Below are 27,908 nucleotides of genomic sequence, written 5' to 3'. Positions count from 1 at the left end.
CCAAAGAGTAAATATTTAACTGTTCTTTCAGTGACCCAGCTCCCTGCATTATGAGTAATCCATCAAACTTATTTGGGCTGTACATCAGAACAAAAATGTGCTCTCTGAGGTGAACTTTGTACGTCTGAAACGTCACCGGTTAACACAATAAAGTTGTGAAATCGTCACCCACTGTTGCACCTGATGGTTTTTCAAATGTGACGTGATCCAAAAAAAGCTTTGATAATCAGGTGTTTTATGCTCTCTCGGCAGATAATGATTTTATATACAAAGAAGAAGAAGATGTTGGATTTTAAGAGATGAACATGAACATAAGTGTTAAAGAACTATCAGCACGATTTTTGAAATGTTTCTATTAAGAAAACGAATAGATTATGATGTATTTTTGGTAGTTTATTGCATTTATAGAAGAACTTATTTTACATTTTCCCCCCATTTATTAGCCTATATAAAAAACAATTTCAGAACATGTACTCAAACACTACCATCCATCCATTTTCTTCCCCTTATCTGGGGCCTGGTCGTGGTGGCAGCAGGCTCAGCAAGGTGACCCAGCGATCCCTCTCCCCAGCAACATTTTCCAGCTCCTCCTGGGGGATTCCGAGGTGTTCCCAGGCCAGAGGGGATATATAATCCCTGTCCCTCTCTCTCTGAGCTCTGGGTCTACCCCGGGGTCTCCTCCCATTCAGAAAACAGTCCAGAAAACATCCACAGGGAGGCGCCCAGGAGGCATCCTAATGAGATGCCCGAACCACCTTAACTGGCCTCTTTCGATGGGAAAGAGAAGAGTCTCAACTCTGAGCTCCCTCCGGATGTCTGAGCTCTTCACCCTATCTCTAAGGCTGAGCCAAGCCCCCCTTCAGAGGAAGCTCATTTAGACGGTATACTTTATTAAGCCTTGAGGGGAAATTACATTTTTTCACTGTTGTTACAAACATGCTACACACACAAAGGCCCGAAATACACACATGTACAAACAGGACCAATGGACATGCATTAATGGAGAGATGTCAGAGTGAGGGGGCTGCACATGGACATGCGTTCCAAGCAGTGGGCATTTGGTGCTTTGCTCAAGGACACTTCGATAGTTCCCAGGAAAGGAACTGGCACCTCTACAGCTACGAGCCCCAGCTTGGTCCATAGCGGGACTTGAACCGGTTCCCAAGCAAAGTCCCTACAGACTGAACTACTGTCATTTCAGCTGCTTGTATCCGCAACCTCATTCTTTTGGTCGCTACCCAAAGCTCATGAGCAGAACATGTACTTAAACACTACATTTGCAAGAATATTTCTATCCGTATTTTAAAACTGAATTCATTAAGTGGTGAGAATTTGAGCTCTCAGGATTTGTTCTTAACTCATGAGGATACATAGGGGGTAAAAACATAAAAACAAAAAGATTGAATGCTAATTATAGTAGAATATAGCATAATACAAAAAAATACATATATGAAAATCTCCTTTCCAGTTACATGAGTACTGCCACTCGGCCAGGCGCCAAATCGCTAACTTTGAAGTCAAAAGGATTTAATAAAATGATGTAGTTTTGAAGAAACCTTGAAAACAAAGTACAGAGAAGTAAAATACTTATTTTCTACACCAGTTCAATCTGTCACTGTTAAATTGTCTTAATGAAGGAAGAAACTTCCGAAGCATTCTTACATTTAAATCAACCGACACTGCTAGCTTCATGCTAGCTCAGCAGGAAGCTCAAACCTCAGGGTAAAAGGAAACAATATTTAAAACATATTTTGCAGCCACGTAATAAATGTATAATGTTTTCTAGAATGTCCCAAGTCCTGGTTGAAAAACAACAACTTACATTTAAAGAAAAAATTGTAATAAAGATGACTTTATATGCTTTTTGCGCCAACAGAAACTTGACATCTGATCTGTGTAATTTGTACCACTAAGCAAGTCATTTGAAGAGCCTTTAGCTGAGTGTCAAGCCACTGTTAGGAGCAAGGATCTAGTTTTCTGGCAGGAGAGTGAACCTAGTGTTTGTGTCTGATGTGTCGACTTGTCTGGATTAGGATGGAGATTCATGGTTTGTACAAGCCGTGGAGCGTCACAGGGATGATGGTGTCCACCTCTGCCCGGGCCAGCTCCGTCAGTTTCATGGCGTCCAGCACCAGCAGGAAACTCGGCCTCTCTGCACCCGGCTTCACCACGATACTCAGCAGCACTCCTGCAACACCAAGACACTAGATAAGTGTGTGTTTCCATCAGACACACGATTACAATTAGATATAGATTAATGTTAAGTTTGATTTAGGTTAGAATTAAATCAGGTATAGATACAACCTTTTTAGTGTTTCAGGGTCACCCCACACCCCTTGAATAAGTTTTAAAAGTTTGTTATTAAAGTTTTGGGGCAATGTTTCAGTCTTGGTGTTCTGACAAAGTAACAAAAAATAATTTAGAACAGGTTTAAGCACCTTTCAAGCATGAAAACCAAAAATGTCCAGACTCTTGAGGCCTTTATTATTTCCAAATATCTATGTGTTAAAATATAAACTGAACATCACAATCTGAAAAATGCCCATGTGCGTCAGTGTAGCTCCTCTCATTGCAGGGTGTGGGACACCAGGATGCAACAAATATTATCAAGATATCGTTTCATTTTAAGTATATAATAACACATATTATAATATACATTTTCCAAACTGTAAAGACTTGATAGAGACATTGTAATAATTGTTTGAGGTAACTTTACAAGGCACAACTTAGAGCTCGAAGAAACATGTAATTAAATGTCTGTTAAGTCTCCGTCTATCGCCGAATGAGGTAACACAATGGTGATTGAGCCTTTGGCCCACTGATGAAAGCCTTTGCATTTGCAGTATTGCAGACTGGGTGTCTGTGGCGACTTTTGCAGAAACAGTTAGTGACGCGTTTTCCATCACCCTGCAGTGGTTGGTCTGCCAGAGAGGGTAGGCGGAGCTAAGCGGCTGCTTTTCCGCTCTCTGCAAGTGTTGCGAGTAAACAGTAATCTACTATGACTGAACAAACAAAGAAAAGATGGATGACTACAGATACAACTTCAACAAGAAGTGAAAATCCAAAGAAGAAGAAACAAACTCGACGCTCAGATGAAGCAAACAGTCTGAAAAGGAAAGCGACCATCAGCCAGGAAAATCAAGAGTTACAACCGGAGCCAAGGGAGTCAACAGTTTGTTTGGATATCTGGGAAGTGTGCTCCCGCAATTACCGTTTATCGCCATAGGTGCCGCCAAAGAGAAGGAAACTGAGATCTTTGAGATTACAACTTGAAGTCACGCCCCTTAAAAAACAGGGCCTAAATAACTCATTAATTCAGATGCCACCTTCAATTATCTGTAATATCTGTTTAAATTGTAGATTTTGTGGTTTAGACAGTGTTGCCAAACAAATTAATTAAATTACCCCTCATAATTACATAATTTTTGTCTTTACCTCCGTGTTCGCTCATAGTTTAACTTCTGAGGTTGATTTTCTGTGAGCTGACTCTTCAATATTGGATGTTGGAGTGTCATCTATCAAAGTAGCTTTCTGTGTCTCTTAATATTTCCAAACATACATGGTTATAATGTGACAGTGTAATAAGTGTGTGCTGTACCATCGTCCTCCTCTGTAGCTCCGGGTGTGGCTACAAACAGCGGCTCTGATGGGTAACACTCTTCCTCCTGCCACACCCAGGTCTCTTTGGTCTGAACGTTCAGCTTCACTATCTGCAAAAGTCACCAATAAACAACAACAACAACATCAGCATCAGCAAACACTCTGGGTCACTCAGAGCTGGGAGACTGACACTGTGAATGACCGACGCTCTCCTACCCTGTCAGGGATGAAGTGGTTGAGTCCCAGGCCGTAGGTGTGGGAGTACTTCTTCCCACTGTACAGAGAGTAGTTTATCTGTGGAAACTCGAAGGCTGAGAGGGAGAGAGAGAGAGATGAACAGTGAACACAGGACATACACATTGTGTCTCTTTGTACTTGTTTTGCATCTCTTTATGGTAATTCTACATCTTTGTGTTGTTGTTTTTGGACTCTTTGTTTTTGTTTTGCATCTCTGTGGTAAATTTGTGTGTCTGTGTGTTATGTGCTGTTGACCTCTGCACATGGAAAAGGTGTGTGTATTACCTTGTCTGGGTCCAGAAAAGAGGACTTCAGGTTCCAGCCAGATGGTGCCGTCACTACGAAGAACAGCAGTCGCTGTAGTGTAGGACAGAGACACCAGATTCTTCCCCTGCTCTTCCTAAAATGACACGCACACAAGATTTGTTTTTCACTTAATTAAAAGTAGCTGTAAATTTTCCTTCTATATTTCAGCAGCTGCACTTTTTAATGTCTGAAATTAGACTTTGTTCCAATTCAGTATGTATTTTTCAATATGCTGTGCTGTATATCTATTGGAGCAGAGGTGGAGATCTATATACTGTTCTAAGGCTGTGTTTATTGTTTTAGCATCTAAATTGTGCAATAGTCACATTGCAGGATGTGCAATTTCAGTCACTAGGTTTTTAGACTTATCTACGATTTACATTTATATATATATATTTATGCTGGAGGAGGAGGGAAAAACTTTACAGCAAAGGCTTACTGAAAGATTTAATTCAAACTGCAAAGTTAATTTTATTTAAAAATAAAAACATTAGGGTCAAAATAAAGACACAATTCAAATATGAAGCCAAAAAGAAACGTTGGTTGAAATCCATAGAGAATAATCTTCTTTAATCTTTGTATTATTGGTACTAAACTCAGTTTTAAGAACTTCCAACTTGTAAAATAAAGATAGTTTGTGATCATCATCATCATCATCATCACAGAAGATGCCACTTGATTTGTAAAAATAACATAACCTCTTGAAAGTACGTCTCAGAATTGCCCCTGTAATGGAGATATTTTAATAAGATGTTCTATTGGGTGCCCTATTACACTTGTAAGTATTATTTATACAATTTTAAATCACAAGTAATTTATGAGCATTGTTATGAAAACTAAAAGCAAGCTAATAAAAAAAAGCTAATGGGTTTACTTGTTCGTCTCAGGCATTTTAAGGCATGTATTTAACCAAGTGTAACACGTTTAGAAGTTGCTATGCTTCCTAGACTTCCTATACAGACATTTCAAAATAAAAGTTTCTAAAACAATGCTTTGCAAAGAGTAAATATATGAGTTAACACATTAGTAATGATGTCTGGCAGTGTGTGTGTGTGTGTGTCTTACCCTGTGTATATCTATTGGCAGTACGTATCGTCTGACCTCCGGCTGAGGAGCCGTCATCGCTGCTTTCTTCACCTCTTCCCACTCCTGCTTTAGGTTAGCCATGTACAGGTAGTTATACACAAAGTCATGCCTGTGGAAACAAAGGGAGAGATGAGACACACATACTGCTGATAAAAAAAACACACGCATACAGACACACAGGGTCACACTCACCCTTTCCAGGTGCAGAGGTCGACCACGATGAATCCCTCCTCCTCGTAGCTGTTAATCTGGTGAAAGACGTTGAAAGCCGATGTTCTGAACTTGTGGCTGCTCAGGTAAGTTGCTGGGTCCTTAGTGGCCAGGTGGAACCAGGTCTACAACACACACACAAACACACACGCACTGTATATGAGCAGAAATGTACAATAAATTAGCAATCAATCACACGGCTCTCTTCCAAACCCAAGGGAAACTGTCCCACAGAAAGAAGACGATGATGAGACTACCTCTTATTGTAAGTAACTGGGTTCTGCTGCTTGCTCTCCTGCCTGACATTTGTGTGTCTCTCTCTCTTAGTCTTTTCAACTCTGGTCTGGTCTAATTAGCCATGTAATGAATCAGCCTTAGGCATTGATATTATATTATACTGCTCCCTCCTCTCAGGATCCAGCCTCCTGTCCATTAATAAACTCTGACCTTCTGATTGCTGAACGACTCGCTCTACCTCTGAGCCACAGCCACCCCGTGTGTTTGCCTTCTCTCTGTCTGCGTGTTTTTTCTTGGTGTGGCATCCTGTCCGAAAAAAAAAAACCCAGCAGTCTTCTCACCATTCTTAATAAACTACCTTAAACTGTCGCAGATCTGAGTCCAGAACCACACAAACTGTTTGTGGTTGCTTTAGGTCTTTCATTCTTGGTCTCGCTGCAGTGTTTTGTGTCTCTGCTGTTATTTCTGTGGCCCTTTTTTATGGTTTATGTTTCTAATGCACACTTTGAATCTCTCTGTGATTGTTTAGTAGCTATTTGCATTTGTTTGCATCATTTTGTAAACACTGACCGTCCCTATTTTGTTGTCCTTTTTTTTTGGTCTTCAAAGATTTGTTTGTTTGACTTTCCAACAAGAAACGTTAACAGTTAAAGCCTGTGTCTACGAATGGCCTTTTTAGCTCCGGCAGCTTCCACGACCTCAATTTCAGAGCGCTTCTCTCCGGCGCTTACGGTTAGGTTACCAAAGTTGTATGGTGCCACTTTCGCTTCCCTTGGTAGTGACCGTTAAGTCTGTTTTAAATCGTTCTGTATGTTTAATATTTACTTTTATTCAAGGAAATTTTACAAAGAAAACATAAAAACTATGTAAAGGAATCATGTCCTGGCGTTAGCAGCAGCTACACCTGGAAATTGTACCTTTGAAAAAAGGAATGGATTCTCCTCAGCCATTGTTGTTGACAAAGTTTGTATCGTAAGTCCCGCCCCCTTTTTGATTTTGATTGGTCAGTAAGGGACTTTGACAAGCGTGACGATGTTCGAAATGTTGAACTACTTTCAACTGAGAGTGCTGTGTGTGCAGCGACACAAAACAGCTGCCATCGAGGGCGTTTTCGTGCTTCAAGCGGGGGTATTGTGCTTATTTCAAGCTTCATATTTCACTCTGTGATACCTGTGGAGTAGCTTAGCATAATTTACAGTTAAAAAACAACTCATTATTTTTGTCACACTGGTGCTCGGTGAAGGCCCTCATACAGCCTCTGCCTGAAACGACTCAGTCAGCTCTGTCCGTTTAAGAAACCCAGCGCCTACAAGCCCGCTTTCTTCTGATTGGCCAGCTCTCCGAAGCTTATCGAGGCTGCACTTTGTGATGTCACAAAGTAGAAAAAAGCATGTAGAAAAACTGTGTGAAACCTGGCGTTCACAGCAGCCTGCAGACGGAGCTGAGAAGCCTGGGGATTAGTCCAACATACTTTCACCTACAGATTTGAAACTTCACCCACGTTTAGTCTGGACATCCAACATTGTAACATTGTATGAACGTCTTAAAATGTGAAACAGCATAATACCGCCTCTTTAACTGCATTGGTTTTGTAAAGAAAATGGTCCAGGGGCGCTGGGTCTTTAAGCCCTCCATGATGCTAACAAGCTTACTTTCTCAGTTCGGTAGGTAGCATAACCACCCAGGTAACCTTCTCTCTCCACACTCGACTTACCCCAATAGTCTCATTGGATTCAAAGCAGTCCATGTAAGAGGCTCCTCTGATGCTCCACGATGAGAGGAACTTGAGGAGGTTTATCTTCACGGGAGGCTCCACAAACACAAAATAGTTTTCTGTCATACCGAAACTGCAGACAGATAAACAGAGAGACAGATACATGTACGTTATATTAATATATTTATTTATCAACAAGTATGGATGCAAAGATTTATTTCATTGTATTATGTATGAATGAAAGACGTGAACTGGGTACCTGTGTATGTAGGAGGGTTTTAACCTCTCACTGCTGGGCAGCTGAACCACCACCTGGGACTTCTCTAATGGATTTGACTCGTCTGGAAACACATGCAAGGAAAGTGTCTGTTTTATCATCTATACAACTTCATATAGCTTTTTACTATATCACACTCTGATGTTTAAATAAGAAATGTTCAGTATAATTTGGGAACAAAACTCACCTTCCTGAGCAGGCGGGATCTTGACGATGTTGTAAGCCAGCCCCAAGTTCCTGCCAAAGCAGTTCCCGATGTTATAGACCGTACCATCTTTGTCCATGTGGGGGTGGGCGGTCAGCCCGTTCACTGAGAGGTACTTACACAGGTCCACCTAACATAAAAAATGCATTCATATAAGAGCAGGAATAAAAACAAAAGTCGATGTAAAGCCGTACAAAAGAATGTAAATGATTTGATGACAACATAAATACATAAAACTCAAACAAGCTGGAGATAACTAACAACTTCTTAGCTGTGTTCCAATCTATGGGCTGTAGCCTTCGAAGGAGGTGGTCCACGGAGGATGCTCCATTCATAGCCGGTGTGGACCGAACTGCAATGAGACGGTCTGGTCTACCCTTGCGTCACCAAACGCCGCTCCTGTCGCCTAGCCACAGGTAGCTAGCAGGCTAACTAGCTAGCATTACTAACGTCAAGTAAGTAAACCTCTTATTTTAAAGATAATTTCGTTTTCTTTAACATGTGACCAAACCAAAAAAACAAAAACGTTTACATTTTGCATCTCGGGATATGTTGGGCCGCGAAGGATGCACCCGATGGATCCTTCGCGGCCCGGGAAACAGAGGACGCCTTTGTCGGCCGCATCTGAAGGAGCCTTCGAATTAGGACAGCCTTCGATGCGCTTCTGTGACGCAATCAGCCTTCAGATACGGCCTTCGAAGGCTGCAGCCCCTGGATTGGGACACAGCTCTTGTCTCAAAACAGTCATGGCAACAATTTAAGTTAAAATGTTATATATGATGATTTTAAAATGACCCCTTGTTATCAAAATACAAAATCTGCATTAAGAAACCTGTTTAATCCTGTGTGCTAGTCCAGTTCAATGTGAACCAATCAGCTCTCACCTTCTCCAAAGTCTCCAGCGAATCAGGATCAACCTTAGTGATGAAATTGGTTTCCGTGACAGCGTAGAAGTCTTCACCGATTGGATAGATGTTCACTAAGCAGTTATCAGTCACCTCAATACCTTTGAAGTAAGTGAAGAATCTGTACAGAGACAAGGAAATATTCAGTTTGGATCCAAACAAACTGTGTGTTAGTTACACAGTGTTATAACAATAATAGAGTATATTAATAATGTACAGTATTATATATTATTACATGTTTGTAACAATGCAGGTCTACATTAACACAGACACTGCTGAAAGCCTGAAAACACCACTGACAAATTCTGTGATTAACTCAACCTTTGTATTTTAATACAATTCAGTTAAGGGCGTCACAAGTTGTGTTGTTATTACTGACTCATTTTTTGTTCCATATAAGAAAACTGTTGAACACTCACATTTGAGAAGCTGGAACGAGTCCATTTTTCGTGATGTTCATCAGTTATCAGAAACTGTTTCTGGTTCATTTTCTGATGATTAACTACTTAATTATTTAGCTTTTTGCTTATGATTGGAGGAGATTGACATTTAAGGTATTGTAGGAGTTCAAATTCAAAGTCCAATTTTTAAAATGCTTTTTAAACAAACATGGTCCACATTCATGAAAGATTTTATGGTAATGGTCGATCTGTAGAGGGGTACCACCTTAAGTCCCAGGAAAAAAATGAAAACCATCCAACTTAGAAACAGATACATGTTACTAGTGGTAGCCTATGAAATTAAAACATCTTATACATAAGTTTGCATGTCACATTAAAGTGCATTGACTCATAGAATGTACACAAATATTATTTCATCGATCCATTATCTATACTGTTTATCCTGTTCAGGGTTGTGGGGGGGCTGGAGCCTATCCCAGCTGACATTGGGTGAGAGGCGGGGTCACACCCGGACTGATCAGCAATCAATCACAGGGCTGACACACAGAGACAGACAACCACTCACGCTCACATTCACACCTACAGGCAATTTAGAGTCACCAATGAACCTAACGAGCATGTCTTTGGACTGTGGGAGGAAGCCGGAGTACCCAGAGAGAACCCACACATGAACGGGGGATTATTTCAGCGAAAGTCGCACCAGACACACAGTCCATAATACTGCAAAGGCTTTCATCAGTGGGCCATAGGCTCAATCACCATTGTGTTACCTCAGTCAGCGAAAGATAACAGCATCTACAATACTTGAGTACTCAAACCTCATCTGGAAGCATCCATAAGGTTTGAGAAAGCCTCGTGTTCACGGTTACCTGGAGAAGATGTTTTTGCAGGGGTCGGGGTAGGCTGCAGTTCCAAACTCAGTGATGACAACTCTGTTCTCTGTCATGGCACGAACATGCGCATCCGACTTGATAAACCTGAGCAGAGCAATTACACACACCATGAGCCAGGAGACCATAAATTCACAAGATATGTAACAGTAATCAAACTCTCATGGTCCTTATAAAGTCCATTAAACATATCACTGACTCTGCTAAATAAACAAATCATCTCTTCAGCAGTTGGAGGGAGGTGGATGAAGGAATTTTGTGGTCCGCAGCTGCTGTGTGTCTGTTTCTGAGTATTGTTTTTCTCCTCTCGCTTGCAACATTCCAGTTTGGGCGAATTTACTGTCAGCTCTTTTCTTCAGCTGCACAGGACTGCAAAACTCATAACACAAATCAGATGTGATAAAATATCTGCATCAGGATCTGCATCTAAATGATAAAAGTGATGAAGGGAAACATGTGCCAGTGTTTTTTTTTTTGTTGTCAACAGAAAAGAACGAAGAATTCCAGACACAGCAATGTTGGGAAATACTTTAAAAATTCCTGGGCCCACCTAGTTATTATCCATGCCAAAAACACAAGAAAACACTTCAAAACAGAAGTTTAAGTGCTTCTCAGAAGAGGACAAAATAAATAAGAGATAAAAACCACATAAAACAACACACTTAGACACATAAAAGCTGAGAAATGTGTGGTGGTATTCTTACTTCCTGCAGTAGGTCACCTGACCATCCTTCAGGTCAAACTTGTGAATGAGAGCATGTCCGTCAAACAGGTGATGGTAAGGTTCATCTCCCACCTCGAAAAGACCCGGACCCATCCTGAGAAGACTGCCGCCCAGCCATGATGGTATCTCGCCTGCAAACACACAAACACATGTCTCAGTAAATTGGTCTCTCTCTTTTAAATAAGGCAAGTCGAAATAAAAGAGCCAGTTAAAGAAAACACAGGCTACAAATAAAAAAAGGTTGGAAATATTGTGACAAAAAGGGATAATAACGTAAATTAAAATCAATGTATACCTTCTGGAGTCCTGCTGTTTGCCTGTAATCTGCTAAGTGCTTAGAAACGGTTCAGCACATAACAGCTCATATAAAAATAGGGCATTTTCTGTCTTTACATTTGATTTTTGTATGTTTTTGTATTTAAGAAAAGAACAAGATATAAAGTGTCTTAAAGAAGTATAAAGACGCTCTAGTTGACAGAGACTTCTTTTAATCCTTGGATACAGCAAGGCTATCCGTTCCCCCCTCTTTCCAGCCGTTGCGCTAAGCTAAGCTAACTGGCTGCGTGCTGGTGTTACACTGCATTCTGTAACCCGTCAGATATTGTGTCAAAGGGAATTTCCATTTTAATACGTTAATGCTTTGTACTTTTTGTCATACTCTGTCACATACTTTCTTATGGCAGGTGTAACCCAGTAATGGTGCTCCAAAGTATTTAGATAGCGGTTAGCCAAAAATGATGATATTGAGATATTAAACACAAACAAACTTTGCTTGCTGTGATGGCTTAAGTGTTCAGGTCTGTCTGTAGAGCTGTAACGCCTCACCTTCCAATACCTTTATATAATTTAAAACACTTTCATTTAATTTATCCTCTAAAGTAACAAAATCCGACACTAGACGATACATTTCACAAAACAAAGTAAGTAAATATTGCATTCAACCCAACAATTGTGGGTGGCGAAATGTCGAGTAACTCATTACACCTAGGTGCATCCCCCTATTCTGTCCCCCCCCAAAAAAGATATCCTTTGAATATCCTTTTCTCTCTTCCCTACCTGTGATCACTGCAGGTATGGGTTCGTTCAGCTCCTCCACCGTCTCAAAGATCTTCCTGTAGCCTGCAGCAGGATGCTCCACACTGGAGAGGAAAATCACCAACCAAATTTTAGAAACACTTCATGACAACTGGCTAAAAGACATTAAGACATTGGTTACGGTGTGGTTTGTTGTTTTCGGTTTGATTAGCCAAACGCTATTATCTATTCCAAATGTTTAGGGACTGATGGGTTATGTTCAGGTGACTAATAATAACTTACCTGAGAGAGAAAGTTCACTCTTGATCTTTGAAACAGTAGTTGTCAAAACATTTGTAACTCAAAGTCCATTGTTTTGCTGCTTTGGAGCTTTTTGTTTTATCAAAAGACCCAAATCAGCAGATCTAGCTGGTTGAGCATTTTTAATTAAATATAGTTACATTTAAAGTTATTAATTTAAACACTCAGAAGAAGAAAAAATGGAACGTATACATTTTAATAACAATCAGGAAAACTCCATCTCCTGGAGAAGTTGGTGTAACACTCCCAAAAGCTGCAGAACAGCTCCGAAATGAACCATGTGGTGAGGTTGTTTTGCAAACTGTTGTTACTCTGCTTGTTTTTGTTCTGCCTGATGCAAAGACGTCTTTTTACTTCCTTTTCTCTTTCTCATTTTACTTTCTGGCTCTCCCTTTTTTGACTTATGCTTCTCCGATTTTACCTTTACTCTCTGTCCTCCTTCACCTCCTTTTCGTCTTTTCCCTCTCAAACCACTTTCTAACTTTTTAAGTCTCCTTGTTTGCATCTCTCTCTCTCTCTCTTTTCCTGCCTCCTTTCACCTATCTCCCCTTTAAATCCTAAACAGTTATAAGACCTTTGCATCAGTCTGACTCCAAAGTTTGTTTGGATGATAACACAGACATAAAAATGGTTTGAGGAGTGCATGAATACAGATTAGAGTCTTTTCCTAGAGTGCAGACATGTTTTCATGGTTTTATTTGGTATCTCTTGGCTGCAGCTATCACTTTTTCTGGAATCTCATGCTGCAAACCAAAGTCCATTCAATTTTTCACCCATTTAGTGTAACAAAAAACAATAAAAAAACTTGCATCATACATAGTTTAAACCCAACAACACATCTTTTTCTCCCACAAGGAAAACAACAAACGTCACAGAGCTGCTTTCTCTCATTTCATTCCTGGAAGTCAATTCCTTTGAAGCTTTAAAATGGTCTTCTAATCATTTTATTTTAACTTCTATTCTTCTTCTATGCATGCATTAGAGAAAAGAAAGTTTTACTCACCGGCTGACCATGCTGCCGTATGTTCTTCACACTCACACACCAGCAGCCTGTAAAAAGAGACTCTGGCTCACATTTAAACCAAACACAGATTTCCTGCGGTGAGGGATGGAAACTCGGCCCACTCCTCTCAAATTCTCCTCCCCCTTTCTATCCGTCCTCTTTTCCTCTGCCTTCCTTTCAAGCCTTTTGCTCCTCTTCCTCCTCCTCCTCCTCCTCCTCCTCTTCGTCTGGTCTTGTGCAGAGCCGAACAGGCCAGCTTTGTCTCCTCTCCTTTCAGCCGTCTGGCCCTCGGCTCCTTGCAGAATGTTCTCCGGGCCCCGAAACAACTTCTTTGTCAACCTGGGAACACAAACACTCACTCGCCCACCAGTGATGTGAGTCAAACTAATAAAGTCAGCTTTTTAGGGAAGTCTGTTTACATGGACATGCATGTAGAAAGAAGCTTATGCACCGGTAATTAGTTCCAGACAGCCTCCACAAACACTCAGAAACTATTTTAATTGGCTCGCTCTGGAGGGGGAGAAGAAGCAACAGAGGAAAAGAGGGGGGGAGTGAATGATTAACCATGTCAAGCCTATTTTTTGTCCTGTGTCATTTTGATAAATGAAACAAGAAAACACAATAGAAGGATAAATGTATGCATGTATATGGTGGAAAAAGGAGCAGCAATCTGTCATCTACTGATTGTGCATTGTTGCTAAAAGCAGATTACAAACTGATGCTGGTGCATGCCTGTAAATAAATAAACATAAGAGTACACAGTGAGCATTTTTATCCGGTGAAAAAACATTCGAAAAAGAAAGTTCTTTGACCAACCATATAAAGATGGTGAATGAACATTTAGATCTCTACATTGTCAATTTTGAGCCTTATTAAAATTAACACATACAAATGTCTAAGCTGAAAGCCACAATTCTCAAGCATGTTCTCGATCAGAATCAGTTTAACTGGTCAAGTATGTGGGCACGCACAAGGTATTTGACTCCGGTTTTACATTACTCTGACGGACTACACTTGAACAAGGACACGTTAGGGTAGAGAAGGACACTTAAGGACACTTAAACACTAAAATTAAAATGACTATATACAGATGTATGGATACAAATATATATTAAAAAGTATTAAACATTTATTATTTTTTTTAAAAAACACACAAGACAAAAGTGCTATTGAGAGTGCAAATGTGCTGAGATGAATCAGGTTGTTATATATACAGGAAGTAGATGGATTGTAGCATCTATGAAGTGATAATGTATACATGAAAAACAGGGTGAATTTTACATGCACAGCTGATTGGTTATTATATGGGATTGTCCCTGATGTTCATCAGAGTGACAGCCTGGGTAAAGAAGCTGTTCCTGTTGTTGTTTTAGCGTACAGAGCTCTTTATCACCTACCAGAGGAAGAAGTCTGAACAGTTTGTGTCTGGGGTGTGATGCGTCTGCAGCGATGTTACCTGCCCATTTCCTGTCCTTGGACTGATATAAGTCCTGGATGGGGCGCAGGTTGGTTCCAGAGATCCTCTCTGCAGACCTGAATATCCGTTGCAGTCTGTTTCTGTCCTGTTTGGTCCAGTGATGGACGTGCAGAGGAGAAACTGGATGATGGCGGTGTGGTGAAAAAACTTTTACCTTTAAAGCTATTTTAAACTTTTTGCAGGTAACAGAGGTAATTTTTAAACATCTTTTAAAATAAGCTTTCTGTACTTAAACTGTAAACTATCCTGGCTGTAGGTTTTTGCCAACTGCTGCAACTGATTGAAATCTTCATTACACTCTACATACAGTTTAAATGTGAAGAGAGTCATTTTTGATTTTAATGTTTGCCACTTTGGGGAGTGATAATGCAAAGAGTAAACTCAGGATGAATTTTAAGTAAATGGAAGTTAAGTTAAGTTTAAATTTAAGGTTTTTGCACAGTCTTTGTTTCTTCTTTCTTGAAGCCTCAAGTTGTGACCATATTTCAATGAAACCATTCAATAACTTCCCACACAAAAAACACCAAACAGGACAAAGGCATTTAAATAGAACAGCTGAACAGGTTTATTTCCCAGGGTTTGCATAGTAAACAATGTAGAGGAAGAGTACAACAAACACTTCTCTGTAAAAGCCCAAAACACAACTGATGAGTGCACATACGGATACAAATAAACACACGACTGATCTGAGGTAAACACAAACACGTCAGGAGAGAACTAATACTTCATTTAGATAAATTAGAAAAAAAGGGACAGCTCGTTACTTTTGAGTCAAGCTTACATCAGAGGTGTCTGGTTTAACCTTCTGTAGGGAGTCTAATATCAATTAAATATGTATAAATTAACCTAAATTAAGCTAACTGGCCGTTCATAACGCCTGAATCCAGTGCAAAACACTCTAATGAAGTAAGCAGTGATGGGTCACTACGGAAGCCCTGAACGGACAAGCATCCATACATTTTATTTACTCTGTTTTCCTTTGATAGGTTAACTTTTTTTTCTCGAGATCTCGACTTATGTATCTTGTTAGCTTGAGATACCAACGCTGTCCTCGTGACAACAGGCTGGTCACTGTGATATTACAGACCAGGACATGCCATGCTGCCATTGCCCACACTAATGAGGTAAGCTAAGCCTGTTTCTATGTTTGTTTTGTGCTTTCGCAGCTCTGGGGATACGAATTATGATCATATGACGTCACGGTGGTGCAGCGTTGTTATCTCGAGACAATAAATAAGTCGAGAAAACAACTAGAAATGACTCGTTATCAAGGGAAAAAGGTGTAAATAAAATGTATGGATGCATGTCCGCTTGGGGCTTCCGTAGGTCACAAAAACATGAAGAATAAAAGGAACTGCGAGCTCCATTTTTAATGGTGATCAAGAACTAAGATCCTAAAATTAAAATGATCCCTTGTACTGTAAAAAATAAAAAAGACAAAAAAGACAAACACAGGGAAAAAGACAGCCAAAGGAGAGAGCACAAAAATGAGAAGTTTTAGAAAAGAAAACGGCTCAAAGGGAAATAAAACTTGATATACTGTAATATAAAAGGTTTACTAAAGCCTATAAAAACATGAAAAGAATAAAGCAAAGATATATCTAACACAGTTCCCAATGTCATCATTCATATAAATTAAGACAAATTTAAAGTCTAATCATTCCCATATGGACCAGTGATCTCAGAATTGCATATTTTTCTCCCAAAACGCACTCTGAAGCTTGTTCAGACACACACACACACACACACACGGACACACGGACACAAAGGCCAGTATCAGCGAACAACGCAGACAACAGGTGAGAAGAAAAAAATGGTCAAAATCAGACTTGGAAAAAATACAACAACACTTTAGAAAAAACCCTGCCTCATAATAACATGTTGAATTCAAACAGTACTGCCTTCATAACACTCATCTGTACACACACACACAACATGAATACACACTGTCACCATTGTCGAAGTCCTCCAGCCTCTCAAATATGCACATAAATGGGACACATTATGAATACCAGTATTTAAAATGTAACAAGGAAAAGATTTTGGCTGCAAAGACGTTTTCCAAACTCTTCGTACCAGTGCAGTAATAGTGCAGCAACAGAGATGTAAAAGGGCTGTAGCTTCTGTTATGGTGTCACCTGTGTGGTGAGTTTAGTTCCTGATGCTGAAAGCTTTGGTCTTCCTGATGTTGAGGAGCGGAGGTTTAATCTTTGGCTTCGCGTTTTCCCTTTCTGAGGAGGGACACCGACGACTGTAGATGTCTGGGTACTGCTTCTGAAACTAGAGCAAAGACAATCAGACTCATTAGTAAGGTGTGACTTTCACATTAACTAGTTCTCTTTTAGCACAACCAGAGCTTTAATTCACTGGAGGTAAAAAAAACAATCTGAAAATACCCGTTATCATGGTTTTTACCTGCTTCAGCTTCTTGCGTCGGTCCTTCTCACTCATGCTTTGGTCCGTCAGCAGGATCTCCAGCAGCTCCTCCATCGCTTTCTGAGAGGATTCAAGCTTCTGCTGTTCAAACTCAGCGCCGCTAATTTGATGGCAGAATGCGTACATGGGCATCGGAGCGCAAACTGGATCTTCGGCATCATTAGAAACACCATCGACTGGGACCTGGGAACATGCGCATATCTATATGTTATGGCTGCACGATATTGGAAAAAAGAGACATTGTGATAACTTTTAGTTTTAAATAAAATACAGAAAGTTATACCGGATAAATGCAGTGTGTGCACTGCAGGTGTAGCCACTAAAAGTAAGCACTCGGCGCACATCCGCTCTGTTACCGACGAGGTGCTGCTGATAACAGCAAATTACACACTGAAAAGCCGCCACGCATATCATGAACATCCTGCTAATATGATCTGTGACGGCCGCAGTGTTGCGTGCCTGTTTACAGTTTACAGGCAGGTGACAGACTCTGCAGCTCAGAGTCAATGCACTCTATGCTCTCATGAAGGTCTGCACTTTTTGATATTAGACGGACTTTTGTTGTAGATTAGTCATAGTCAAGGAGCAGCTTGACGTGTTGCAGTTAATTTCACAATCGCATGTCCTGTGGTTGGCTATTGCACATGTGCACATTGCAATTGTTACGATTTTTTATGCACTTAGTTAGAATATATAACACCATTTTCTGTTTATGATGATTTTAAGATAATGTGAGGTAAAAACTTCTAAAAAGGGCACAAATCAGCCGCTTAACCCACATAACGAACGGGAGCGAATTTGCTCATCAGTTTGCATTCAGAGGTCAAGAATCCAAAGTTTTCAGCTGCAAAAACAATGAAGGTTGTAGCTATTATAGTTTTTATCTAATATTGATTTAACCATAATCATGTAAAAAAAAAGAAGCCCCATGTTGGGTAGCCAGTTTGTTTTCAAAGGGCGAAGGTTGTACCTGTACAGCGCGCATGTACTGTATATGGTCATTGATGGCACTGAGCAGGTACTCTGGGACTGACAGGATGCTCTGTTGATGGTCCATAAGGAACGACACCAGTCTGGTAGCTAACAATTCATCCAGATCACACTCCTCAGCGCTGCCCAGGACACAGCCGGAAAACGTGTGAACCATCTGAAATGAGAAACATAAATAATGTTAAATAACAACAGACAATTAAAGACACACACATTAAGACACAACAGGAACATATAGTTGGGATGTTAGTTGTAAGTTTCTCTCTTTCACCAGTGTTCGCGTGCCGATGGCGGGGTGGAGGCGGGGCATGTCCACGTTCTGGCTGATGCGTGACATCATCCTCATGAGGAGCTGCAGCTTCCTGCGGGAGGCCGGGGGGAGGAGGAGCGTGCACAGCTGCAGGGCCTCGATGGCTACACGCTCACATTGAGGCTGCAGGAGACCTACATACGCAAACACGGTCAGACAGCAATGATTACAGAGAGAGGTGAGATCTGAAGTGTCAACACAGGAACAAACACAAGAATCACTCCATGTGGCCACATTCATCCATCAGTGCTACATCGCATTCACTAGAGCAGAAGAATGGATGGATGGATGGATGAATGGATGGATGAAAAGATTAATCATCTACAGCTATGGAGAAAGACGAGTCAGGTAAGATTTACAAACATAACATCTTATGTTTTGTAATAATATTTTATAAAACATCCCAGGTTATAGCCCTGATCCAGGCCTGCATGATGTGCCTCACAATCCTGTATGGATATCTCCTGAACTTGGACATTTCACACAAGGAACCACTCGTAACATTTGTCATGAAAATGTTGAAATGCTGACAACTGTTTGAGGATCCCACCCCTTCCTCTTGTGCTCTCACTGCAAGACTAGGAATGATAGTAGTTCTTAGAAAGTCATTTAGAGGAACATTTATAGCCCCGACTTCAGAGTAGGTTCTCTCCAAACACGAGAGGAACTTGAGTGGCGTAATGGCAGTAATTGGGTCAGACATGTATGTTGATGGATTGAACAATTAACTGCAGCATCGGAAACTGCATCCTGAAAAAACTTGTGCAACAGCTTGTACAACCACCTTTCAAAGAGAACAGAAACAAAGACAAACAGATTGCCTTTAAGTCTTAATTCCCCCGTCTCGTCTACAACTATTTCCATGGAAGCTCCACCAAGCCGTCCTCCAATGTCACGGTCACATGTTTGAGGAGATATCCATGCAGCACAGTGATTCATAGCATTTGGTGGTGGATCATGGCCTGCTGGTTCACTACACTAATCAGTCATTATTAATGAAGACTTAAGTTTCAAATCTGTAGGTAAAAGTATGTTGGAGTGATCCCAAGGCTTCTCAGCTCAGTCTGCAGACTGCTGTGAACGCCAGGTTTCACACAGTTTTTTCTACAAGGCCTCTGCAGGTTTCGGAGAGCTGGCCAATCAGAAGATAGTGGGCTTGTAGGGGCGGGGTGTCTTAAAGGGACAGAGCTGACTGAGTCGTGTCAGGCAGAGGCTGTATGAGGGCCTGCACAGAGCACCAGTGTGACAAACATGATTTGATGTTTTTTTAAACTGTAAATTATGCTAAGCTCCTCCACAGGTATCGCAGAGTGAAACATGAAGCTTGAAATTAGCATAATAATAATACCCCCCCTTTAAACTATAAAATCTAAAATTGAACAAATTGCACATGAATCCTGCGCTCCTTTCTTTTGTTCCTTTGTTCAGCCTGTTTGCTTGAACCTTGGACATATTTAATAACACAGAATACCAAAAAGTGAAACGTGTTTCTGCTCCTCTTCAACTTACATCTCCATATCAGGCTCTGAGTCGTAATTCTAGGTTAAAACTTCGCATGCAAGTGGTCGTTACATGTTAGATGGAGTTAGTATGATTAGACATCCATAGACAAGCAGACACACAGACACACAGACAGGTAGAGGGCCTTACTTTGCTCAGGTTTGGTTTGAGGGGGATGGGGGTTGCTGGTGGGCACACAGACAGGCGGTTTGAACAGCGAGACAGGTCGAGGCTGCTTCGACACATCCAGAGAGCTGAGGCAGCGGCGGACAACAGCGGGTGCAGAGAGCGTCCTAAGATTAGAGGTACTGGTGGCGGGTCTGGGCCCACTGGGTCCTGTGGTAGCGTGAAACCCTTGTGCTTTGGTGATAGCAGATGAAGAGAGGGAGGAGGAAGGATGAAAGGAGGAAGAGGGAGCATGATAGAAGGACAGCGAGGAGCGATGTGCAGCTGAGAAGGAGTGATGCTGGTGTGCAGGAGTGTTCACGTTGAGGCAGCTGGTTGCTCGGCCTTGCAATTTGCTGGTCTCCTTCATGTCTTCTTCCCTTGTTTCTACGACAATGTCCAGACAGCTGCCTACGCTGTGCGGGCGCGAGGAGTGAAACCTCTGAGCGACTGACACTCCTGACACGGAAGCGACAGACAGTCTATTTCTGGTTATAACTCTTGGAGCGTTTTGACAAGTAACGGGGGTGGCTTTGGAAACAGATGGGAAGTCTGTACGAGTGTGAAGCGTTGTGCTGGCAGGGCTGTCATCCTGGCTCTTGTTGCTTTGGGCGCAGGATGTTAGGCTGTCATTGGAGAGGAACAGCTGTTGCCTGGTGAGAGGGGCGGAGTCATCTAGAATAGTTTCAAGTGAGCAACTTCTTGTTCGAGGCCTCGTCGGAACAACTGTACTCAGGCTGACGCAGCTGCCTCCTAACTGGCCGTCTCCTGCACATCCTTTCAGCGCCGCCAGTCTAGACTGAATCGTCCCACCGAGCACCTCCCTCATCGGTGACTCTGTCTCATCGCATGTCCCTTGTCTGAGCAGCGACAGGAGGAGACACTCTGTGGAGCGGAAAGACGTCTTGGCTGGAGGGGGGGCTGAGGGGAGGTCATGCTTCTTGCGTTTTCCACGTTGGTGCGTGGCGGGTGCTGCAACGTACCCACAAAACACTGAGAGCGGATGCAGAGAATGAGGAAGCAAAGCGGTGCAGGCAGAGGGTAAGTGCAAGCAGACAGTGAAGAGGAGGGAGAGGGTTTAGTTAGTTCAAACTTTTACAGTACATCCAGAAACATGAGCTCGTCAAAGACAACACGTAACAGGCAAAAATAACCCACAGAAAGTCCGGCTGCTCATATCGTTGTTAAGACAAGACAGCAATCGACCCTCTGTTAGCAGTCAAAAGTGTTAGCAGGTCTGCAGGACTGAGCATTAACATCCTGCTTGTTGTATTAAACCGCACTTTAATGTAACATAACAGCATCCAATTAAATTAGACATCCACTGACAGCAACTGTGAGGAACTTTCATTCAGTGCTGATTCTGGCGACACCGGTGAACAAAGCAGTACAGTAACGTCTCTGCTGAATTTGTCCTGTGCATTTTTCCTGCTTCCTTTCTAAAGTACAAACACTGTGAAGCTTTGCCGGGGAAAATGTAAACAAAGGCTCTTTCTGTGTGCGCACTGCAAAGCGCTTCGCAAGAAAGCAGCCTGGTGGCAGCAGTGACAGGCATTAAGCTGAAGGGTCTGGTTTGCTTTTGTTTGTCACATAAAAGGCATCAGTATATAACACTCCTCACAGTACAAGGAACTTAACTTTCATTGTCAGGAGGTACAGAAAATAGCCTAATAAAAATGTGTCAGGATACCTACCCAGGACGTTGATAAACAGTTCATACAGTTCGTATGTGAGTAATGGCTGCGGAAGGCTGTAGAAGTAATCAGACACCGTTTTAAAGACGTCTCTCTCAAAGCCGGGATATGATGGATGTGTGCTGTCGTACTTGGGCCCTAGAAAAAAAACAGCAGGTCACAACAGCTTTTATGGGAGGGGAGGATATAAGAAATTAAATCAAACACAAACCTATACAGGAGTCATCTACATAAAAACAGTACAAGTGTTTGCTTTACTGAATGTTGCCCATCATCTATTTATATTTAAAAGTGGTGACATTCCTGAGAAATATGCAGTACATGCATTAATTATGTAAAAGTATTCATATGTAAAGCTTAAGGAAGCCACAATGTAGGTATTTAACCATTGCTCATCAAAAGGGGTAAATTTCCCCCTTCAATTGCTCAAATCTTAGCCATGTTCATGCAGGATAGGCGTATCTTAGTAACATGTTGCTACTCACAGTTGGCCAGGCTCTTCATTGCAGACAAAACCCAGTGTGGGAGGTCATCTACAGAGACGTTTAACAGGTTAGACTGGTTACCAGATACAGCTTATTGTACAGTTTGCGGGTTGTAATTCAAATATAGAAAAGACCTAATAATTAAAGTCATGTGGTTGACTCCAGTTCCTTTTAAGGGAATGTTTGCCTTTACCTCCATCCACTCAAGTTAGATGTAAAGTGTAAACAAAAGATCCTGCAGCTGTTGCAGATGTGTCTGTGTCGGGGTTGCAGCTGCAAAATATGTTGTTCTTCCTGCATCAGCGCTGTCATTTGATGCAGTTGGTGTCTCAGAAGAAATACAGGCTACAACAGCTTGGATTTAGTGACTCTGCCTTTAACTTGAATGAAGAACTAGCAACGTAACTAATCCAGAACTGAGAAATTGATATCCAAAAAGATGAGAGCAGATGTTGTTATGGATGAGGATAAATCTTTAGCTGAAATTCACTTTAAATTGAGCCGAATGGTAAAGAACATGTGTTCCATTTGAGAGACTAAATACTCAAACTTGTATACCTCTCTAGTGAGTGATACTTTTCTTGCTCTCTTGAGATGTAAAAGTTTTCATTAGATGAATAAACCTACTTGTCTTGTCGTCCATCGTCACAACTCCATGCTTGTTGACTTTGGTCATGTTGTGGATGATGTTCTGTGGGTTTACATAACGCTGGTCTAAAACTTCATCCAGAGAAGCAACGCTCAGGATCCTCTGCAGGCTGAAACATCACACACACAATGTTAAGTTACTCACACACTAAAAAGTCCACACAAGAAGTAAATCTTTTTTTTTGTTTAATGTGTGTACATACTGGGTCATCGCGATGTCTCTCCAGATCTCTTGTTCATCCTCCAGCGTCAGCTCTCGTCTCGGCACCTGCTGTTCTTCTATTGTGTGATTCTCTCCCTCTGCTTGGAGGGCGGGATCTACGTTTTCCTGGAAAGCACAAAAATGTAAATTATCTTTTACACTCAGAGAATACTTCAAACCTGTCATGCACTTTAGCTTTAAAGAGACGGATAAGGGATTAATTGATATTTGATTACACCTATTTTTAGGGTTAAATTGCCAAAAACATTATTACCATAATCTAGTATGTCCAGTCTAACTTACTTGTGTCTCCTTGTCATGCTTCTTAATACTCCTAAACCTGAAGAAAACTTCCTTGTCCCTGAACGAAGGCCGCTTCTTAATGGAGCCTGTGGCTGAGGCATGAGCTGCACGGGGAATTGGCTTCAGAGGAGAAGTGGAAGGAAATCTGAGGAAAAAAAGAGAGGACATGGACTGCATAACTTTGTGTGTAGGAGCAAAAGAAACTTTACACATATTTAACAGCGTCTTTAAATGATTAAAAAGCACGTTTCTCCTGGATACCTGTACAAAGTGTTGTTGTCCTCCAGATCCTCTGAGCCCCAGCGACCCTTCACATCTTCAATCACGTGGTTCTTCAGAAACTTCTTCAGGAGCTGCACCGTCTGCTGCCGGGTGACATCGGGGCCAAAGTTGCTGTTGTTACGGAGCAGCTGGTGCAGCCAGTCCACAGCGGCAGAGGAGGTGAAGCAGGAGGCGTGATGTCTAAAGTTATGCCGGTGTTTTCTGAGGGGCATACCAGCCCGAAACAAACGAGTCACTTCATTCCACTAAAAGAAGACAGAAAGAGAGAGATAAGTACAGACTAACTTGTTCAGAAATGGCTAAACCTACGTGAATATCCACTTTAACTCAACCTTTAGACTGTGTGCCTAAGGGACATTCCTGACGGCTTTGACTTGAGGACTACTGGAAAAACTGACTATCTTCCAACTATCTGACTTTAAAGTTTCTTTACAGGAGGAGTACTGCTGTTTACTTGCTTTGCATGGTTTCTATGTTTACTTTTATGCACCCAAAACACCAAGACAAATTCCTTGTATATCTATACCTAATTGGCAATGAACCCCTACTTGTGGTATATGATTTGATCGTTTAATGTAGAAAAGACTATTAAGGATGAATCAATTAACCTAGAGACTTTCTTATCAATGTTAACAACAATTTAATCTTGACATTGACAAGAAAATAATGAAATTGAATTGTTTTTAAATTATTATCAACTCAAATAAGAATTTTAGACTCTAATGAAAGTCCTTGAGTTTAGATATTATAGATCGAGAGATTAATCGATTCATTGAGAGTTTATTTTGTACATCCAAGATAGTGAAATGGTCTACGGTAGTTTCTAAAACAAGTGTCAAAGAAAAGCCACGTATTAGATGAGTAAACAGCGTTATATTTACTTTAGTTAGAAGGAAGAGCTCATGAAAGCCCTAAAAAATGAACCAACCGGTTATTTCAATGGTTTGGATTTTGGACATATAGTGTAACGTTTAGTCAGAACGGCTAGCAGCTATAAGGCTGCCGTTGACGATGTTTTTTTCGCATGAATTAAGCTAGCTGTTAGCCACCTCCGGAAAGCTTCCAATGACCTTTTCAACAAGCGTGAACTTACCAATTTTGTTGCTCGGTACGGTCCGGGAGTGATAATATGAGAACTCATATTTTTCACAGAAAGACAGCTAACGTTTTCACTTCATCCGATACGACAAGAGGTAAAAAAAATATATATATATATCCATAAATCCGGAGAGGATACACGGCAGCATAGATTATCCTCAGCTCTATCTGCCTGGCTGCGGCTGGCTGCTCAACGTCTGTTCAAAATTACGAGCCGTGTTCTTCTGGCAAGTGATTGGACGGCGCTTTGGTCACGTGGTTCAGCCTCGCTCTGAGAAGGGTGGAGAACAATCAAAACAAAGTCGGAACTAGATTTTTTGACAATTCTTCTGTCACCTGAAATGAAGAAAGTACATTTCACATTACATTTCTTGGATATTTTTGCTAAATATTTCATCTACACGTGTAAAAACAGAGAGGAAGCCGCAGAGTCAGCAATGAGAGTATGGATTTAACTCTGTTGTATTCACTGACCTGCACTGTAATGGAATCGACATTAGCATTTCTTAACAGGCAGCTAGAAACAGGGTGATGGGGGGTCACACAACAGGACACAGGAGGTTAGAGACATCTTTAAAGGGATAGATACTGGGAGGATGGGTTGGCTCTACCCATCCTATAGAGACGCTAATGTCTGCAAACAGTACACTAACACATTAATGTGGCTCTCTCCTTCAAAGATCCCCCACTGACATCTTGAAGAACATATTAAGCACTCTGCATCGATTATAAAACATCTGTCTCATGGTTTTCCACAAAAACAGTTCAATTACCTTCTAAATGGTTACAATGGCATCCCCATCGACAATCTACATTCTATTAATATACAAAAAAATGCAAATGTGGCATGTATAAAATATTAACTGTTGGCTGTCTCCTAGCACTGAAAAGCCAACTCTATGTGTGCATGCAGGTTTCCCAATCCATTATCACACTGTTGGAACTTGCACAGTGAATCAGGATTTGATTCCAAAGTAATTGTGAATGTGACAGTCTAGTGTAAAATTCTGCACCATGCATCATTCTGCACAGAGAAGGACAAATATCCAAAGGAAGTAACAATGAGCCAAAAAATGTGTAGAGAATCAATGTGGCTTGGCGGGCAAGAGTGAGATTCACTTGAATTCACACTCATGTGAAAAGTTGTGGTAGTTTACTGTTCAGCAAGACTCTGTGAAAAGCAGAGCAACCACAAGAGAACAAACACAAGAAATGAAGGCAAAAACAAGACGCACATGAGGCCTATGAGGACGGCAGATGTTTAAGCTTCAGAGGAGAAATCAGGAGAAAACGGATGCAACATGTCAGAATTCGACACAGTTTGGTTCAATAAAGCTTTGGTCACAAACATTTCCAATTTCTTGCCTGAGGGGATGATGTACAAATACAGAGGGGGACTATAGTTAGCCTACACTGTATATTAACATTGATGCATAGTATGTCATTTGAATTGAGGTTTTATCATATAACATGTTGTTAATTAGAGTGATATTTGAAGCTTAAATACAACACGAGGCCTTAAAAGAGGGTTACACATTCAGGACCAACACACTGCACAAGCTTACAGTAAACTGAACGCCTGAGCACGGCTGCCCCCTGCTGGTCATCATGAGAACCTGCTGTTTGGAAACCTATCCACTCACACACTCACACTATTTTGGGAAGGCAAAATTGAGGCCTGTGTACAAAGTTAAAATCTAAATTTATCTTTACAATTCTGATTTAATTAATTGATTAGCTCTCTTTTTGACCCCTTTGCCTTTGAAAAGTGCTATATAAATAAAAGTAGCATTATTCATTTTTATATAAAAAGGCTACATAGCCTATAACAGTAGCTTTATGAGGGTAATGAGATTAGCAACAAGCAATCCACAAGTAGAACACATAAGAACTGTACAGTTGTGCAAAACGTAAATTTAGTTCTGTACTTAAGTGCAATTTCAAGGTAATTGCACTCAAAGCTTCAACTTCTAATTTACACTACATTTAAGAGGAAATGCCATGCTTATTTGTAGTGTATTTATTATGCAGCAGATATTTAGAAGACTATTGAATCTCATCTTGGAAAGCTTTAATAAAGTGGTAAAAGTACTTAACAGTGAAATAGCCTGCTCAACAAAATGCATGTACAAATCCTCAATTAAAAGTTTTTCTTAAGTAAAATCAAACAAGTATAAACATCTACCAAAATTAAAAGTACTCACTAACCAGAATAGCTTGTGAATTTCCCCCCAGCACTCAATTTTTGCATTTTCTAAAATCAAAATTCACAAAGTTGTCTGATAGATGTAATGGATTTAAAAAATATAACATATCCTCTGATCTGAAGTGGATTATAAATAGAAAAATAGAAATTCTCAAATAAAGCAAATACCTCACTAAACTAGTTTAATTCATAGATTGTATACAGTCATTGGTTTAATTCTAGAACAAACAGACATAATCTTTCACCACTGAAACTTTCGAAGACATACATAATATCTACTGTGTCATGTCACTTTGTGGGCTTGAGATACACCTCGTTAAATACATTGATAACAGTAATTTCGACCTGTGATTGTACGAGTGTCCTTAAAACACTGCCGTGACCCGGATTCGAACCGGGGTTGCTGCGGCCACAACGCAGAGTACTAACCACTATACGATCACGGCGAGCTGTGCTTCGGATGGCTTTACCGATGGACCAACCGACATAGTTCACTGCTCTAATTGCTGAAAAATGTGAATTGTCGTGATTAAAAAAAGGATGTAACAGTTGCTTACGCGATGACAACAAGCACAAAATGAAAAAGGATAGCATCATTTGACTCCAGCAGTTTCAGTTGAGCACAAGCGGGGGATAACGTTCTTATGAAAGCAGAGATCCTATAATTAGATTGATACACCACACAATGGTCAAATATTGGATCGTACTGTGGTTTAGAGTAGAGCTGTAAACCACTTTTTAATTATGAATAGTTAACTTGTTGCCTTAACATTCAGTGTTCCCTTGGTGCTAAACATTTATTTCAGCTTATGTTTAATTTGGTCAAAATTAATTAAAGGATACATTTTACGAAATAAAAGTTCAAGTGAATCATCGTCGTTTTCTGTTCCCCCTGATTATGGGAGTGGCTTACGGCCGTTTAAAAATGTAGTCGCTAACTGATTGGTCGAAAGCAGTGTATTCATACGATTCTATCTATTCT

General features: G+C 40.9%; 2 protein-coding genes and 1 non-coding gene across 3 annotated transcripts; all 3 read right to left on the bottom strand.

Moving 5' to 3' along the window:
* Positions 1 to 413: 413 nt before the first annotated feature.
* On the bottom strand, positions 414 to 13,152 carry rpe65c (retinoid isomerohydrolase RPE65 c). Its single transcript, XM_069679723.1, has 14 exons — positions 13,131 to 13,152; positions 11,849 to 11,931; positions 10,773 to 10,923; positions 10,048 to 10,155; positions 8,757 to 8,898; positions 7,855 to 8,002; positions 7,650 to 7,731; positions 7,391 to 7,523; positions 5,422 to 5,564; positions 5,209 to 5,338; positions 4,123 to 4,237; positions 3,817 to 3,911; positions 3,599 to 3,710; positions 414 to 2,188 (listed from the first exon to the last, which is right to left on the bottom strand). Exons 1-14 carry the CDS (start codon positions 13,139 to 13,141, stop codon positions 2,043 to 2,045), a joined length of 1,599 nt encoding a protein of 532 aa, XP_069535824.1. The 5' UTR covers positions 13,142 to 13,152; the 3' UTR covers positions 414 to 2,042.
* Positions 13,153 to 16,230: 3,078 nt separating this feature from the next.
* depdc1a (DEP domain containing 1a) lies at positions 16,231 to 24,883 on the bottom strand. The gene is made up of 12 exons (XM_069680174.1): positions 24,716 to 24,883; positions 23,602 to 23,867; positions 23,341 to 23,485; positions 23,039 to 23,163; positions 22,815 to 22,945; positions 22,188 to 22,235; positions 21,703 to 21,840; positions 19,994 to 21,001; positions 18,305 to 18,477; positions 18,014 to 18,190; positions 17,023 to 17,226; positions 16,231 to 16,887 (listed from the first exon to the last, which is right to left on the bottom strand). Exons 1-12 carry the CDS (start codon positions 24,761 to 24,763, stop codon positions 16,759 to 16,761), a joined length of 2,592 nt encoding a protein of 863 aa, XP_069536275.1. The 5' UTR covers positions 24,764 to 24,883; the 3' UTR covers positions 16,231 to 16,758.
* Positions 24,884 to 27,300: 2,417 nt separating this feature from the next.
* On the bottom strand, positions 27,301 to 27,372 carry trnah-gug (transfer RNA histidin (anticodon GUG)). The gene has a single exon. It is a non-coding gene; the product is annotated as a tRNA-His (tRNA).
* Positions 27,373 to 27,908: the final 536 nt, after the last annotated feature.

The sequence above is a fragment of the Semicossyphus pulcher genome, unplaced genomic scaffold (genome assembly GCF_022749685.1).
Source record: "Semicossyphus pulcher isolate SPU_LCO1_2020_fin unplaced genomic scaffold, fSemPul1.0.p SCAF_4, whole genome shotgun sequence".
Classification (NCBI taxonomy): Eukaryota; Metazoa; Chordata; class Actinopteri; order Labriformes; family Labridae; genus Semicossyphus; species Semicossyphus pulcher.
The sequence above is the reverse complement of the archived record's forward strand: the minus strand, read 5'-3'. Positions and strand labels throughout refer to the sequence as shown.

Coding starts and splice junctions, on each gene's coding strand:
- depdc1a (XM_069680174.1), bottom strand. CDS start 24,763: ATGAGTTCTCATATTATCACTCCCGGACCGTACCGAGCAACAAAATTG. Junction 21,002..21,702: donor ACTGTTTATCAACGTCCTGG/GTAGGTATCCTG, acceptor ATCCGCTCTCAG/TGTTTTGTGGGTACGTTGCA. Junction 17,227..18,013: donor AGTACATGCGCGCTGTACAG/GTACAACCTTCG, acceptor GCATGTTCCCAG/GTCCCAGTCGATGGTGTTTC.
- rpe65c (XM_069679723.1), bottom strand. Junction 8,899..10,047: donor TGCAAAAACATCTTCTCCAG/GTAACCGTGAAC, acceptor GTCTCTGTACAG/ATTCTTCACTTACTTCAAAG. Junction 5,565..7,390: donor AATCCAATGAGACTATTGGG/GTAAGTCGAGTG, acceptor TGTGTGTTGTAG/ACCTGGTTCCACCTGGCCAC.